Source organism: Leptinotarsa decemlineata, unplaced genomic scaffold (assembly GCF_025532065.1).
Source record: "Leptinotarsa decemlineata unplaced genomic scaffold, Ldec_3_MD MMD2_P_RNA_scaffold_2, whole genome shotgun sequence".
In the NCBI taxonomy this organism is placed as follows: domain Eukaryota; kingdom Metazoa; phylum Arthropoda; class Insecta; order Coleoptera; family Chrysomelidae; genus Leptinotarsa; species Leptinotarsa decemlineata.
This window is the reverse complement of record NW_027412529.1, coordinates 12,250,721-12,267,092: the sequence shown is the minus strand read 5'-3', so window position 1 is coordinate 12,267,092 and position 16,372 is coordinate 12,250,721. Positions and strand designations below refer to the sequence as shown.

Below are 16,372 nucleotides of genomic sequence, written 5' to 3'. Positions count from 1 at the left end.
CCAAAGCCACAATACATTTAGAGGGGCGCGCCAGCATTATCAACCAATGACCACTCTCCCACACAGTGGGGTACGTCCGAGTCTCAGACGACTCGCAACAGAACCTGCACCTTGTATAAGGAACGTCTATACCCATCACGCGACTGTGGTAGACTGAGTTGTTGAAGACACCATTCTGATGGGCCATGATAAACCTCTCGGTTGCCGACTTTAGCCCCGTCTACCTGAGAAAAGCGAAAGTCAGGCGGTTTGATAAACCAAAGTATTCAATGTTGTTGAAGAAAACCCCATGCATTGGATCATCCTCTTTTTGCCACAGGAGTCTTTTGCTGAACGTGTTCCAACTCGGTGACAGAGTTGTGATCACCTCGTTCAGAAAACTGAACCGAGTTATCCAGCTGTTCGGGCAGCTGTTCTATAGAAAAATACTCCAATCCTTACTCTCTCATGATCGCAGACCATGCAAAGAATGGGATCTCACGACTTTATAGGTTTTATCCAATAGCATTCTGTCATGTAGACACTTCAAACTCAAAAGTCCACGGCCTTCCTGTTTTCGAGGAAAGTACAACCGTGGAACGGATGACTTGGGGTGCAAACTCCTATGGAGGTGCATATTTTTCCGGGCCTTGATACAGCTTCTCCCAAGTCCACTTCACTACTCCAAACGGGTAGAGTAAGATTCGAACGGCAAGCATATTCGTTGTAGCAATTTTATTCTCCCACAACAGTTCCAATGGGCAGATCTGTCGGAGTTTGTGCTGATTCTTGCCATGAAGATAGTTCTGAGGTAACTACGTCTCTCCAGCATCCAGATGGTGCAGGATACTTCCACCTACGAGACGCACATCCTCTTCGTAGTCCCTGCATCGTTCTCTTTTGAGATGGACTGCTGCACGATCGTCTATCTCGGATTTCATACCGGTAGCACTCGTGTGCTCTTCCACCACCCTCAAGGACTGATTATTTTTATTATAATTATAATTATGTAAATATTCAATTTATAATTCATGAAAGTCAAAAACATAATTTTATACCATGACATTTACATTCTGGAAAAATTCTTACTTTCATCTGGGATATGACTTCAAATATAAGGCTAGATCGTGAAAATGGGAAAAAAATTAACTCTTACTGAAGTATCGGTTCCGAACAAGCATTTTTCCAGGCTATAAAAAAATACAGTAACGTAGAATATAATTTCCATGTGTTATTTTGACATTGATAGAAAATGAAGATAATTGACAGATTTATGTTAATATTTCAAGTAACGAAATTAACTGAATATTTTCTCAATATCTGTTTATCTTTCAGTCTATTGAAAATTTGAAATGTCCGTTAAAAAGGTATTGTGGGGTTATTCCTCACCATAAAGTTAATAATTTGACATATTTGAATGTTATTTTTTAATAAATGTTGATTTTTGTTCGAAATGAATATCATCATTGTTATTGATAAAGTATAGTTAATGATGGCTGTGGCTGTTACTCCGTGATAGAAAATCCTCATAAAAATTAAAAATAAAACTTTCTTTGAATTCAAAAGGTGTATTTTTAGTGGGGATTAATTTTTGGGAAAGAAAGTTTTCGTCCTTCTTCTTCTCCATCTTGATACAAAAAATGTGGGGTTCTTCCTAAGTTATTCGAAATGCTACTGAAGAGCCGATAAACATCGGATGTCTAGCAGTGAGGATGACAGAATTCCATGTAAGTCAAATGTTACTTCTTTCATTGATTAAAGTGTGTAGGAATCCTGTAAATAATATCTGATTCGATTCCATTTTGAAATACAAACGAAATAGAGAAAAGTGTTTTTCGTATAATTCAGCATTCTTATAGAAGTATTTGTTTTGATAGTATTTTTCTTTCGTCTAAGTCAACGTTTATATGAAAACAGCTAATTCGAAAGGGCTTCTTCTTCCAGTTTGTCTGATTCTTTGTAAAGAGTTGATATTTGAAATTGATTGCTTCCTTCCTTTCTTTTGAAGATTCTCGCATTTTTTGTATCAAGATGGCGAAGTAGAAGGCCAAAAACTTTCTTTTCCAAAAACTTCCTTATTTTCATACCACTTGTAGAAAGTTTTATTTCTCATTTTTCATATTATTTTCAGTTTGTCGTGTATGGATATATGAATAAAATGAATGGAACCTGAACAGATATGATATTTTTTTTCCCATTGTCTTTTCAACAATTATCGGAATAAAATATTTTTCAATGATTCAACAACTACTCACTGTATTATAAATCTCAGGGATCTTTGAATCCTCCTCAGTTCGTCGATATAATTGGCCATCAAGTCAAAATATTCACGAGCATCAGCATCACTTGGTGTTCTGTTATTATTGGCAAGGATGATTTCATTTCTGTAACAAAGTATTAAATTCTCAAAGGGTGAATAACTTTTGTAATCTCTTCCTTTTTATCAAATATATACTACAAAGCACTACAAGGCAAGGCAAACAGAAAGGTTCATTGAAACTTGTCACCCACCATATATCAGAATTATAAGAAAAAACAATACATCGATCACACTGCCTCATTGTGATATCAATTCTCAAATTACCATACATCATTTTGAAGAGAATTCAGGCGGAAACAATAACGGTATATCTAAACAAAAAACACACTTCAATGTGAGATTTCCCATTCAACTGTAATCACAAATGAGTTTTCAATTTCATAGAAAATATAAACTCAAACGTTTGATAGCCCATTTACCAAATTTTCAGTCAGTCAGTCAAATGTTAGTCATGAACGTGTTTCATAAATGTCTATGTACATGAATATATGCCGTGTAACGACATTCTAGAATAATTTCACTAGTTCGGACTTCCATCGTCTAATATATAAAAATGATTTGAAATCCCTAAAACAACTAAAAACGAAGAATTAAAAATGAATAGCTGAAAATAACAAATATATTAAGCAAAAATAACCTGAAATGAAATAATAGTGAGATAAAATACAAGTAAAAATAGAACGATTGAACAAAAATTAAAATTAAAAAAATAAAAATGAAAATAAAATTAAAAAAGTTAAGAGATTCCAAGCCGCGTTAGTTCACGACGTTTCGATTGTTAGTATCTACAATCGTCTTCGGGTGATGACTGGACTGATTCCTCCGAGAGATGACTGATGACTATTTATGGGTCGTTCGAGTACTTTCACTTATCCCCGCTTTCTATTTTTTCCGCTTCACTGGTTCAGGAGATGACCGTTTGGCGGGAGTTGGTCATTTTTCGGTTGATGATGGGCTTCCATATGTTGCGTATCTCTACGCTAGCTTGGCTGAATACGTTGTTGGACAACATGTATGCGGCTTCCTTGAATTTTCTCCTAACCAATGTTCCTCTCTGTGTATGATCTCAGCTTGGGACCACTCGATGTTGTGTTGATGGGTCCAAACATGGTCTGCTATTCCTGATTTGCTGGTTTTCCCTCGCTGTGTGTGTTTCTTGTGCTCGGCAATGCGAATATTCAATGGCCTCTTAGTTTCACCAATATAGGATTTTCCGCACTCACAGGGTATCCGGTAAATGCAATTCTTGGAATCGTAGTCCGCGTTTGGTGGCTTGGTTTTCGTGAGGCTGCTACGGATAGTATTACCGGATCTGAAGCAGGTTCTGATGTTGTACTTGAAAACAATTCTTCTCATCCTCTCCGATAATCCTCTGATGAAGGGAAGTGCAAGCACTGGTTGTTACGGCTTCTCTTCCTTGCGAGGCTCCTGCTGTCTTTCAGCCAAAGTCTCTTCCACCATCGCTTTGGAGTAGCGATTCCGTTGAAGATCATTTTTGATGATGTCTACTTCCTTCTCGAAACCTTCCTTCGTATTACAGAGGCCGAAAGCACGGTCTAATAGAGTCTTGATGATTCCTCTTTTAGTCGACTGATGGTGGTTGGATTCGTGGTTCAGATACTGTCCCGTGTGAGTGGGTTTTGGTATACATATGTTTCCCACTTAGTGTCGGTCCTCTTCACCAGAACGTCTTAGAATGGCAATTTCTTGTGATGAAAGGTCTTACGCTGTTGATGTGTTGCAGGAATGCGTCTGGTTTAGTATTCCCATGGTTCCATATTACGAAAGTGTCGTCAACATATCTCAACCAGACTCGAGGTTTCTTGTGGGCTTCTTCAATGGCCAGAGTTTTAAACCACTCCATATATATGTTGACTATGACTGGTAAAAGTGGCGATCCCATTGGCCGTCCGTCATCTTGTGTAAAGAATTCGTCCTTCAGTTGGAAATAACAGTTTCGTACACAGCATCGTAGTAAATCCATAGTCTCTTCCACCATCGCTTTGGAGTAGCCATTCCGTTGAAGATCATTTTTGATGATGTCTACTTCCTTCTCGAAACCTTCCTTCGTATTACAGAGGCCGAAAGCACGATCTAATAGAGTCTTGATGATTCCTCTTTTAGTCGACTGATGGTGGTTGGATTCGTGGTTCAGATACTGTCCCGTGTGAGTGGGTTTTCGGTATACAGATGTTTCCCACTTAGTGTCGGTCCTCTTCACCAGAACGTCTTAGAATGGCAATTTCTTGTGAAAGTGATGAAAGGTCTTACGCTGTTGATGTGTTGCAGGAATGCGTCTGGTTTAGTATTCCCATGGTTCCATATTACGAAAGTGTCGTCAACATATCTCAACCAGACTCAAGGTTTCTTGTGGGCTTCTTCAATGGCCAGAGTTTCAAACCACTCCATATATATGTTGACTATGACTGGTAAAAGTGGCGATCCCATTGGCCGTCCTTCATCTTGTGTAAAGAATTCGTCCTTCAGTTGGAAATAACAGTTTCGTACACAGCATCGTAGTAAATCCATAGTCTCTTCCACCATCGCTTTGGAGTAGCCATTCCGTTGAAGATCATTTTTGATGATGTCTACTTCCTTCTCGAAACCTTCCTTCGTATTACAGAGGCCGAAAGCACGATCTAATAGAGTCTTGATGATTCCTCTTTTAGTCGACTGATGGTGGTTGGATTCGTGGTTCAGATACTGTCCCGTGTGAGTGGGTTTTCGGTATACAGATGTTTCCCACTTAGTGTCGGTCCTCTCCACCAGAACGTCTTAGAATAGCAATTTCTTGTGGAAGTGGTGAAAGGTCTTACGCTGTTGATGTGTTGCAGGAAGGCGTCTAGTTCAGTATTCCCATGGTTCCATATTACGAAAGTGTCGTCAACATATCTCAACCAGACTCGAGGTTTCTTGTGGGCTACTTCAATGGCCAGGGTTTCAAACCACTCCATATAGAGTGTCACCGATAAAGTCCGCATCAAATGGAAAACTTTTTTATTTATCGTTTTATGTGAAATTTGATTTTGGCAGTAGATTTTGCTTAAGAAATGATGTCAAATGGCGTCTACAAAATAGGTCACGTGATTTCCTTAACCTGTCAAAATTGACATTTAAAAAAAGAAACATCGAAAAATGACATTATTCTTCAAAATATCCAAAAATATCAAAGGATAAAAACATTTTCTTTTGTAATTTTATACCCACACACCAAGTTTCAAACCCATAATAAGTACTAAATCATTTATTTTAACTAAACTCGTCACCGAATTTCTCTTTCTGTAATATAATAATATTTTAAGAGCATCTTTGATGTTAAAAACAAATTTTGAAAAATAAAATTTGTCAAACTTGATGCAAAGTTCATCTAGTTTCAACGGGGCTTTCCAAACTATACAGTACTTGAGTTTTTTAATGAGCAAATGGCCTCACAATATGAATTAGAACAAAACGGAACATTAGGAAACAATATCTTAGAGTGTTTATTGTTTTTTTAACAAAAAACACAGTGGAATTTAATCTTAATTGAAAGGAACTGAAAATAAACATGTACTTATACCTGATGGCAAAAAAACATTGAACATTAAAATAGAGTTTCTAATAACAGTTTCTAGGTGATTCACGTCACGAAAAGGTCTTTGTTTATAAACAATTTGTTTTAAGTAACCCCACAAGAAAAAATCTAGAGGGGTTAAATCTGGCGACCTAGGCGGCCATATTTGCTCCATATTTCGCCCAATAACTTTTCCCCTAAACATTTCTAATAGTTTCTCTTTGACTTGTCTTGAACTATGAATAGGAGCCCCGTCCCATTGATACCACAAACTGTGTCTTATTTCAACCGGCATATTGTCCACTATATCATTGATCTCAGTATTTAGAAATTGCAAATAATCCTGAGAAGTTGAATTGTGTCGAAAAAAGAATGGTCCCATTACCTGATTATTTAAAACACCGCACCACACATTTGTTTTAAATGAATATTGGTCCCGACATTCTATCACAAAATGAGGATTTTCCTGAGCCCACCACCTACAATTCTGGGAACTGACTATGCCGTTCGATGTGAAGGTAGCTTCGTCGGTCCATAGGATTTTGTAAGAAAATTTTCTGTTCAATTCTACTTCTCCTTGGTATCAGAAAGAGAAATCTAGTCGAACATCGAAATCTCTTTCCTTTAAGGTATTTATAAATTTGGGTTTGTAGGGTTTGAATTCATTTTTATGTAAAATTGCTCTTACGCTTTCTCTTTTAACGCCAGTTCTATCTACAATATTGGTAATACTTGATTTTCCCTGTTCGATAACATCCAGGCAGACAGCCAACTGAACCTCATCATTATTGCGTGATGGATTATGACGTTTTTTAAAAGTATTTTCAACTGAACCAGTCAGTTTAATTTTTTTTAAAATCCTACTTACAGTGGATTGCTGTACATGTTTACCAGGATGTCTTGCGTTAAAAATATCAGCCACTTGTCGATGCAATGTCTTTTCACCACAAATTAGCACAACTTCAATTTTCTCTTGTAAAGATAACATATTATTTTAATTTTCATACATTACATTGAACTAACGGGCATTAATTTATTCAGTGACAGTGACGTTTTTTAAAACACATTATGTAGTTTCATATTTTTTCACAGCCTACCCAGTTTTTTTAAATTAGTGTTGTTAGAGGAGTAGGTAAATGTAAATACTATGAGTTTTTTTCTTTTATTGAATGGGCTTCAAGAATCACGAAATGATGTTTCCTAATGTTCCGTTTTGTTCTAATTCATATTGTGAGGCCATTTGCTCATTAAAAAACTCAAGTACTGTATAGTTTTGAAAGCCCCGTTGAAACTAGATGAACTTTGCATCAAGTTTGACAACTTTTATTTTTCAAAATTTGTTTTTAACATCAAAGAGGCTCTTAAAATATTATTATATTACAAAGAAAGAAATTCAGTGACGAGTTTAGTTAAAATAAATGATTTAGTACAGGTATGCTTAAATTTTGATAAGTAGAAAAAGCAGGAGTGCGGAAAAAAAGTGAAAATATAAAATACTTATTATGGGTTTGAAACTTGGTGTGTGGGTATAAAATTACAAAAGAAAATGTTTTTATCATTTGATATATTTGGATATTTTGAAGAATAATGTCATTTTTCGATGTTTCTTTTTTTAAATGTCAATTTTGACAGGTTAAGGAAATCACGTGACCTATTTTGTAGACGCCATTTGACATCATTTCTTAAGCAAAATCTACTGCCAAAATCAAATTTCACATAAAACGATAAATAAAAAAGTTTCCCATTTGATACGGACTTTATCGGTGACACTGTATATGTTGACTATGACTGGTAAAAGTGGCGATCCCATTGGCCGTTTGTCATCTTTTGTAAAGAATTCGTCCTTCAGTTGGAAATAACAGTTTCGTACACAGCATCGTAGTAAATCCATAATTACTTCTATAGGTAGATTCGTTCTCTCTTTCAGGTTCCCGTCTTCGGATAGCTTTCTCTGTACGATTTGGAGTGCTTCTTCGACCGGAACGTTGGTGGCTTTTCACGTCAAAACTAATTGGTTGATCTTCCTGTGTGATTTCAATTGACCCTAGTAGTTCGACAAAATGCCTTGCATTCTTCACAAGAGACGATGTTTTTCCTTGTAATGGTTGTATTATGGGAAGTAAATATCTGGAAAAGTTTTTGAGTAGCCGAATCTCTGGAGCTGTGTATTTGTTGTGAATTTTGGGTAATCCATCCAAGTGAGGGGGCTTACTGTGGTGCGGTGTTAGCGATGATCTTTCCTTGTCCGAAAAATAGACTTGGTGTTTTTTCAAAATCTGGTACAAATTTCTACAATTGATGCAGTAGGGTACGTACGATCTTTGTGTATCGTCCCTTCTGAAGAACCTCTTCATTTTCATTTCTTCAATTTTAATTTTTGTTGAATCGTTCTATTTTTACTTGTATTCTATTTTACTATTATTCAATTTCAGGTAATTTTTGCTTGATATATTTGTTATTTTCAGCTATTCATTTTCAATTCTTCTTTTTTAGTTGTTCCAGGGATTTCAAATCATTTTCATATATTGGACAATGGAAGTCCGAACTAGTGAAATCCATCATGAAACATTGTCAATCACCTTCAAAACATACATTCTAGATGGTGGATGTTAAAACCCTGGTTCTCAAATGCTTTGTAAACAAGGTTTTCAATTTCAGTTACTTACTTAGCTTTAATATTACCATAATTCGGCATGGTACTGGCTAACATTCGATATTCTTCTTTTATCAGAGACACATAATTCAATGAAGTATTTAGTAGATCTTTTCCAAGCGCATCTTGCATAATGAAATTTTTATAGTTCTGGTGGCGTAGATGTCCTTTTCCAAAATAGTTCACTCCATAGACACTTGCTATTCCTATACTCTCGATGCTTTTCAGGAGATTTTTGAAGGCCAACAGGTATCTGAAATGATCGATATGAATTATTTAAACTGACGATATAAATTCGAAAATAAATGGAAATGAAAGTGAAATCTATTAGTATCCGGATGATTATCCAAGGACATTATAATAACCATCTAAATTCTACTCATGACTGGGGACAGGAGATTTTTGAAGGCCAACAGGTATCTGAAATGATCGATATGAATTATTTAAACTGACGATATAAATTCGAAAATAAATGGAAATGAAAGTGAAATCTATTAGTATCCGGATGATTATCCAAGGACATTATAATAACCATCTAAATTCTACTCATGACTGGGGAGCGAGCCGCAGATTCCATTGAATTTTTGTGGGAGTAACTTTCTTATTCCTACCAACAATGACATTTATTGATTTCAAATTCGTACTATAAGTTATCTGCCGGCATTTTGTACAATCGAATAATCTAACGTGTTCACGAGTATAAGAGCAGAGTCAAAAAAATATTATGAAGACTAGAAGGGACAAAGCAAATAGCCCAGGTAGAACTGAATTATATAACAGATGGCGCTATAAGACGTAAGTGTTGTTCCTGGCGTTACTTTATTAACAAAATGTTTCTCTTTGACGTTCGAAATCACCAAATTACGTTTTTACACATTTTGTTACAGTTAGAGAAACTTTCAACTGACAGTTAACGCATCAGAACTGGCGTATCGAAAATCTGACAGTTGACGAGTCATAAGGGAGAGATAATATATCGATTTCAGTGATTTGGGAGCATTATCACACATCTTCTGTCACTTTTGATACATCAACTACCGCTTTTTAAGAAGAATCTGCTAGTTTTTTCAATATCCCAGTGTGATATGATGCGCTGTGTGTAAGATATAAAAAAGCCTGAAATAGTACTCTTCTACCTTCGAAACGTTGCAATCCTAAAAGTAATCCTCTATTATCTTGGATTACATCTTGATGTTATACGGCAGAAGTTTCGCCATGTTTATACAGATGACAAATCAGTCACTCTTGGTTCATTACACCTAGCCAGTATACACGAATTTTGAACCCAGATATCATTGTTTCATGGATTAAGGAGTGGTCATGGGTTAGAATATATTGAAACCTCGAATGATATTTTGACTTCCATGAGGGAGAAGATGAAAAGAGAACAAAACGATGTCATCTTTTCCTCAAATTTCACTTGCTTGCACCGAAAGCTCGTGAGAAAGCAAAATCAAATTGATGAATCAATAAGGTTTTTTCTGTGTTGTGTCCCTCTCATGTTCCAATACAAGATAGTGTAAATTTGATTTCATGGATTCTATGATCCTACCATCTTGTTTCCAAAGAAAATAACCATATCAAAATAGAAGAACTGAATCACGAATATCAAAGGTTTATCAAGAGTAGCAGATACGAATAGGAAGAAAGAGGTTTACTTCTTATAGGTCCGTCGTTGGAGACATTATGTTCTCGAATATTCGTGTTTTCAGATGAACGGTTTCAACGGTTTGAAAACAAAGAAATCCAATCTTTTTATCCATGATAATGCCAAAATTGTGGTTCTCAATAAGGGATAGTTTGTGTTCTCGACTAGAAGATAGAAGTCAAATTCATACCTTCTTCATGATTATTTCTGTAGTTTTGAAGAATATATATTCATATTTACCTCCATACACCACTGTTATCGTTTTCCTTGATTTGGTTAGTGAGATGTTCCAATAATGCAGCGTTCACAGACGTATACCATATCAAAACCTCTCCTACTGAACCCTCTTCAGATTTCATAATATATTGCCTGAAATAAAACCTTGTCATCAACTTCTTCATATTGAGTTATCTCTCGAATAGTGATATTATAGTTTCAGTTTTTTTTAGGAATGCAAAACTGGCTGGATTAGTGAGGACACATACGAAATCAACCATAAATGAAAGTTTATTGGAAATCATATATCAAGTTGGAGCAGATAGCCACGAAAGTTTTTATCGTTTACAACCTGTACTAGAGTATAGGGGCCAGTCATAAGTAATCCTTGTATATTTGGGTGTTAACGGTATTGACTACTTTTGTCATTAGTTTGGTGTCCTAGGTAGGCAATGTTAATAACTCTTCGAGCCACCTAGAGAGCAAAATGGCTTTTCACAATCCATCAGCCATGTAACGTTGCAAAATCATCCCAACTTCAGCTACATAAATTCTCTAGAGAAAAATATCTGGTTGAGCTGAGTAACCTTTGTTATTAAAAATACCAATTAGATGCCTTGATGAATTGGGCGAATTGATATTCTGCAGACTGCACTTGGAGTATTGATGGACTCCCAAGTGACTCAAAAACTGATCTTGGATTTCTTTGAGGAACAAACTCAAATATGATGGGCAGTTGTAGATCCACTACATAATGGGTAGCAGGACACATATAGAATAACGTCACAAAAAATCTTGTAAGAAAAACCAGGACAGTATAAGGAGACCTCAGCTGCAGACAAAGCAATGAAGGAACTTAAGAAGCTCTTCATATCTTAAGTAGAAGTGAGATACTAGATTACGGAAGACCAGCAATTCATGAACAACCGTAACCAAACAACGTGTACGATCTCACAAAAAATAGAAATGGAATGAGATTTTTTGATCTACATATGAGGTTGGAAATACCTTTTTCCAATATTAATACCTGTATTATCGATTAAAACGGAAAGAGTGATGGTGAACAGAGTATAGTGAAAGATTTGTCAAATGAAACCTCAGTGGTTTGTTATAACATCATAACTACTTTGCAAGATCGCCCGTCGTTAACCCATATCATATCATATTTAGAAATATTCGATGATCATATATTACAAACGTTATCCTTTGTTACACATTTTGGGTATTTGTAGTTGTAATTATTCACAGAAATTATCATTTTTTTCGAAATACCATTTGCTTCAAATTGTAACCCAGAAATCGAAAGAATAATAAAAATGTTTTTGACTCAAAAATCCGATAATTTTTCCATCACATATACCCCTATTATAGAAATACTCATATACAGTTGATTCGAATCAATAAGTAATGAAATTTTATATGGAAATATTGATTATATCTTTATCCAAAAATGCACAAACAGTTCCAAATTATGATGTTCCGTCGTTCCGAAGTTCATCATATTCCTTAATTTTCAACAAGTATGGACCTGGTTTTGATTTCTTGGTTATTTTTTCAGCACTATACTGAATAATTGATATACAGGGTGATTCCTAATTAAGGTACGAAATTTCAAAGTCTGATTCGATATGTAGTTTACAGAAAAATGTTTTTATGAACATATGTCCTGAGTTGCTTCGTTTCTGAGATACAGGGTGTTGAAGCTATAAAAAAAACGGTATTCATGAAATATCATAAATATCCCTAGCCGGATTTGATTGAAATTTACCAGAGTTATTTGAAGTGATAAGGCGCTCAGTTAGTCCGAACTAGATTGGAATTATTAGGTCCAGAGACGTCTCAGTGGGCAACGCAGCCAATAATATTGACTTTTTTGTAGTTTCTGATTTTTTTAGATCAAACAACTAAGAATTCAACCTTTTCGTCTCTTGTGTTTCCTTCGTATCAAGCTCCATTTTCTAGAGATCTGTGTAATGTAAAAAAAAGAAAAACTCCAACAACAAGTCAGTGGCGTACTTTCTTTTTCCGAAATTGTTGGCTGTGGTTTCCACTGAGACGTCACTTCAAAGCCCTGTCTCTGGTATCTGTAGAGTAGGGAGGGTGAGTGCAGACTCACAGTACTTAGGCTACATGTGACCCATTATACATCCTCCCGAAAAGTTGTCCTCCTACATCACCCATCCTGTTCTTTCCAGGAAGGTGAACAGGTCACTAGAAGACATCTCTTTAATACTGACAGGTTTAGGGCAAGACTCGCCGAACACACACTGTCTTTGGCATCCTTGAGATGTCTCACGATAGCCTCTGCAAAGGTTTTGAAAGGTGCAGCGATATTACTGTCGTTGCGCGGCTTCTTCAACCTCCTTGGGGTTTCCTCCGTGGAGGAGGAGCTTTCCTGCAGGGGCTGCCGGTTCCTTGCCTTTATTCAAGGTGGAACTCTTGGCGCCCGCCGTAGGAAGGGCCCTTGCCGTTGGAGGTGATCTGCTATGTCCAGCCTCATTCCAAGCGGTAGATTTGGGTGGACATTTCTGTTCATGCCCAGCCACCGCCTTAGATTGGAGTGAGCACTTCTGTCCAGCCTTGGGATTGTTTTATTTTGTTGTTTCTGTTGTTTCATTCATGTGTTTTCCCACGAGTAGCAAAAGAACCCCGCAGTACCAGGGGAAGACTGATTACAATGAGGTTTCTTCCATTTTCCCAAGGGGATCGTACGTGACCGCATATAACCCTGCGGCCATTCAGCTTTCGGCACGATTCCTCACACCTTAGCTTGGGTAGGTTGGTTCACGGAGGCGGAGGTCGACGACCTAGCCAATCACCCTCTGAAATTCCTCACCATCGTTAGAAAACATCCTGTTTATATGGAATGAAAGAACATATTACACTGTGGTTGCTAAAATATCAAGAATTATGAGTTGAATTAAAGTGATCAGGTATTCTCCAGTGGATCACCCTGTATAAAATTGGAAACTGATTTTCAATCACACAATTCATCATTACAGTAGTTGAGAAAATGAACCCTTTTAAAAGTAAATTTCTAGAATTTGAATTTGTATCCTATTCGAACTTCAACTGTATTATTTCGTTGCATCGAGTTTTGAGTTAGACAGATAACTCTATTGAATCATGTCTTCGCATTGTCTGGAAATAATATGTGAGAAGCAATAGCAGAAATTTTGTTAATTTTTGTTACCATACCGAAATGTTTTCAGACTGTTTTGAAAACTGTCCCTATCAGGGTAGTATTTTTCGTTGTCCTGCAAGTGTATTGGTGGCCAACTACTCATATTCTTGATTGCTTCATCGGTGAGTCCGAATCGTGTATCCAAATCTATCCTGTAACAAAAATATAACTAGAAATTTATACTTGTTATTGTCACTTCTAATGATGATAACTGAATATTCATTCAGATAATAATTGATATTGATATTACCATAGAATGCATCCAAAAAACTATTGAATGAAATATCAATTTGGAGTATGAGAGTTTATCAAAATCTACTATGGATTTGATAAAAAGTGTTTTTGAGACCAAAACTGACAAATTTTACATTTTTCGCAAATATCTTGAGAATCATTCGAATAACGGGTTTATTCCCTCATTTAATTATTTCAATACGTCGAATTTTCTATGATAATCATAATAATAATAATCTTCATCTATGAATGTAACGATATATTACAGTGTTCAATGAAATTTCATGGAAGAAACCTGACATTTGATGGTGCAAAATGATGAATAAGTAAATTTTCATACTTGTTTTATACTTTATAATTGGGTCAAACCCGAAAATGGTCGTATAAATAAAATCTACCAGTTGTATTCAGACAAAAGTGTTTTTATTCATTTCATTTGAGTGATCATGAATTACCATATAGTAAACAAGTCATCAATCACACATAATGAATACATATCCAACATTCAATGAACATGTGTACGTGAATGAATCTGTATCCACGAAGTCATGAACAGTCTGTGGAAAACAAGAAACATATTCTGAACGGAAGATTTTCCTCCAATGCGAGACCTACGATTTGTAGGTACGTGTGACAGATCCCCGACAGAAAAACAATAGCTAACCCAGCTTATCCCGCGCAAAAAGCTGAAGAAAAATCATAAAATACCTGTGCAAGTTACCTGCTATAAATCATCTGAATTAGTCTTTCTCAATATTGGCGATAACCCCCCCTTGTGGGCGATGTAGGCCTATAGGGGGGCAGTAAAGGGCACAAAGGGCGTTGAAGTGCTTTAGGGGGGCGATGGCTAATTTAAAAATATGTTTTGTTTTCAACACAAACTTTTCCGCACCTTTACGCTTAACGCACTTTTTCTCGTATAACTCCATCAAGGGGACTAGACAGTAATAGACAGAATAGTTGTCAAACTGTACAAAAGATGATGGTAAGCTTCAATGTAAAGCAAGAAGTTTCTAGTCTCCATTCTCGAAAGTACTAGGCCCGCCCGCTGCCTCACATAAAAGCGCGCGAGCCATCCAGCCAGTAATGCAGGGTTTCGTTGGCGACAGCGGAAGTGAGCAGACGTATTGTGTGAGATCGACGATTCCTGGTTGATGTTCAGCAGTCGTACTGTGGTATTCCTAGCTTTAAGTAGTATGTGCGTTTCTGTTATTGTGAGCAGACTACTACACTTTCGGTGAGTACGTTCAAACATTTCATTTTCTAAACGTGTTCAGAGCTTGTTTCTGGGGTTTCATAGTTAATTTCAAAGCCACGGCAGTATGGAGGAACGACTATGCAGCCTGGCTGGAAAGGATTAGGGCGAGATTATTCGTTTCATAAGCCAATTAATCTCCGCCCTGAGCTCGACCCAGTCAGACTTGCTTGTGGCTAATACTCCGCCTGCCCGTGAATGTGTTTCCGATCGCGATTTCAGTGATAGCGATAGCGAAAGCTCCTTCTCCTCTCTTGTTTTCAAGAAGTGGCGTTTCAACGGTGTATTCCCTCCAGTACCTACCTGACGTATCCAAGCGTCGCATCGACGAGTGGATTCGTACTAAAAAAAGCCAGTCAATAAAACTAACCCCGAAAACCTGAAGGAAAAAGCTATTTTTGACAATGTCAAGGACGAGGCTCGGAATTACTATTTCGAGTCTGAGGCTTCTTTGCATTCAAAGACCCAAAATCGTGTCAATGAGCTAACGAAAATTTGAACGACGTTGAAATAATAATAATAATCGTCTTTATTGTTACCCAGCTGTAGTTACATACAAATATTCAACTAAAATTAGAGAGCTAGTTACTGACATAACAAAAGGGAAGTTCAACTTAGTTAGCACAAGTGCTACTGAGTTTTTCTCAGTAAACGTAAACACAAATGGACGTAAACACAAATGCGTCCAATGATAGTGCCTTCAAAAAATCCGAAGGCACTGACTGTCAGATCAGTTCATGACGAGGAGCCCACCCCTCCCCGCCCCTCTGAAGCAAAACTTGCATCCATCAGCCATAAAGCGTCACGCGCATGAAGTGTGCTGGCATAGTGATGTCATTCGACGATATTACGAAAACAAGTGAATTCAGTTACAGTGTTGCCGATTGGCGGATAATTATCCGATTTGCGGATAATTTAAAGGGTTGGCGGATAATTTTCTCACCCTGTCGAAAATCGGATAATTAGGATCCGACTGAATGTTTAGACTTGACAACAGCGATATTTCGTGTTGAAGCATAGGGTTGAGATAATGAGATTCTGTGTAACGAAGAATTCTATTGTCGAATTTCCTTTATTCCATTAAAAGTAGAATTCTGTAGTGCATGTTATCCCATCGCAGTGTCCGTCACGCGAGAGATTCCGCTATTCACTATCAGATGTCGCGTATAGAGCGGTTCTCCCCACACTGAAGTTCCACTTTCATAATATTTACCTACGCAATTGATAATTGATTATTGTTTCGGTCGTTTAATGATTTGAAGTGAATAGAAGTTTTCAAATAAGTTGTTCTAAATAAAAGTGTTGTTGGTTGCTTCATTTGCACATCCTA

At 36.8% G+C, this 16,372-nt stretch overlaps 1 protein-coding gene across 1 annotated transcript in view; it reads right to left on the bottom strand.

Annotated features, from left to right (window-relative positions):
- LOC111511790 (uncharacterized) overlaps positions 1 to 16,372 on the bottom strand; it is a 118,034-nt gene that overhangs the window by 8,465 nt on the left and 93,197 nt on the right. The window contains exons 4-7 of the mRNA XM_074183617.1: positions 13,568 to 13,705; positions 10,394 to 10,522; positions 8,519 to 8,758; positions 2,235 to 2,363 (exon numbers count right to left, since the gene is read on the bottom strand). Coding sequence (XP_074039718.1) covers positions 2,235 to 2,363; positions 8,519 to 8,758; positions 10,394 to 10,522; positions 13,568 to 13,705 — 636 coding nt within the window. The remainder of the gene's footprint in view (positions 1 to 2,234; positions 2,364 to 8,518; positions 8,759 to 10,393; positions 10,523 to 13,567; positions 13,706 to 16,372) is intronic.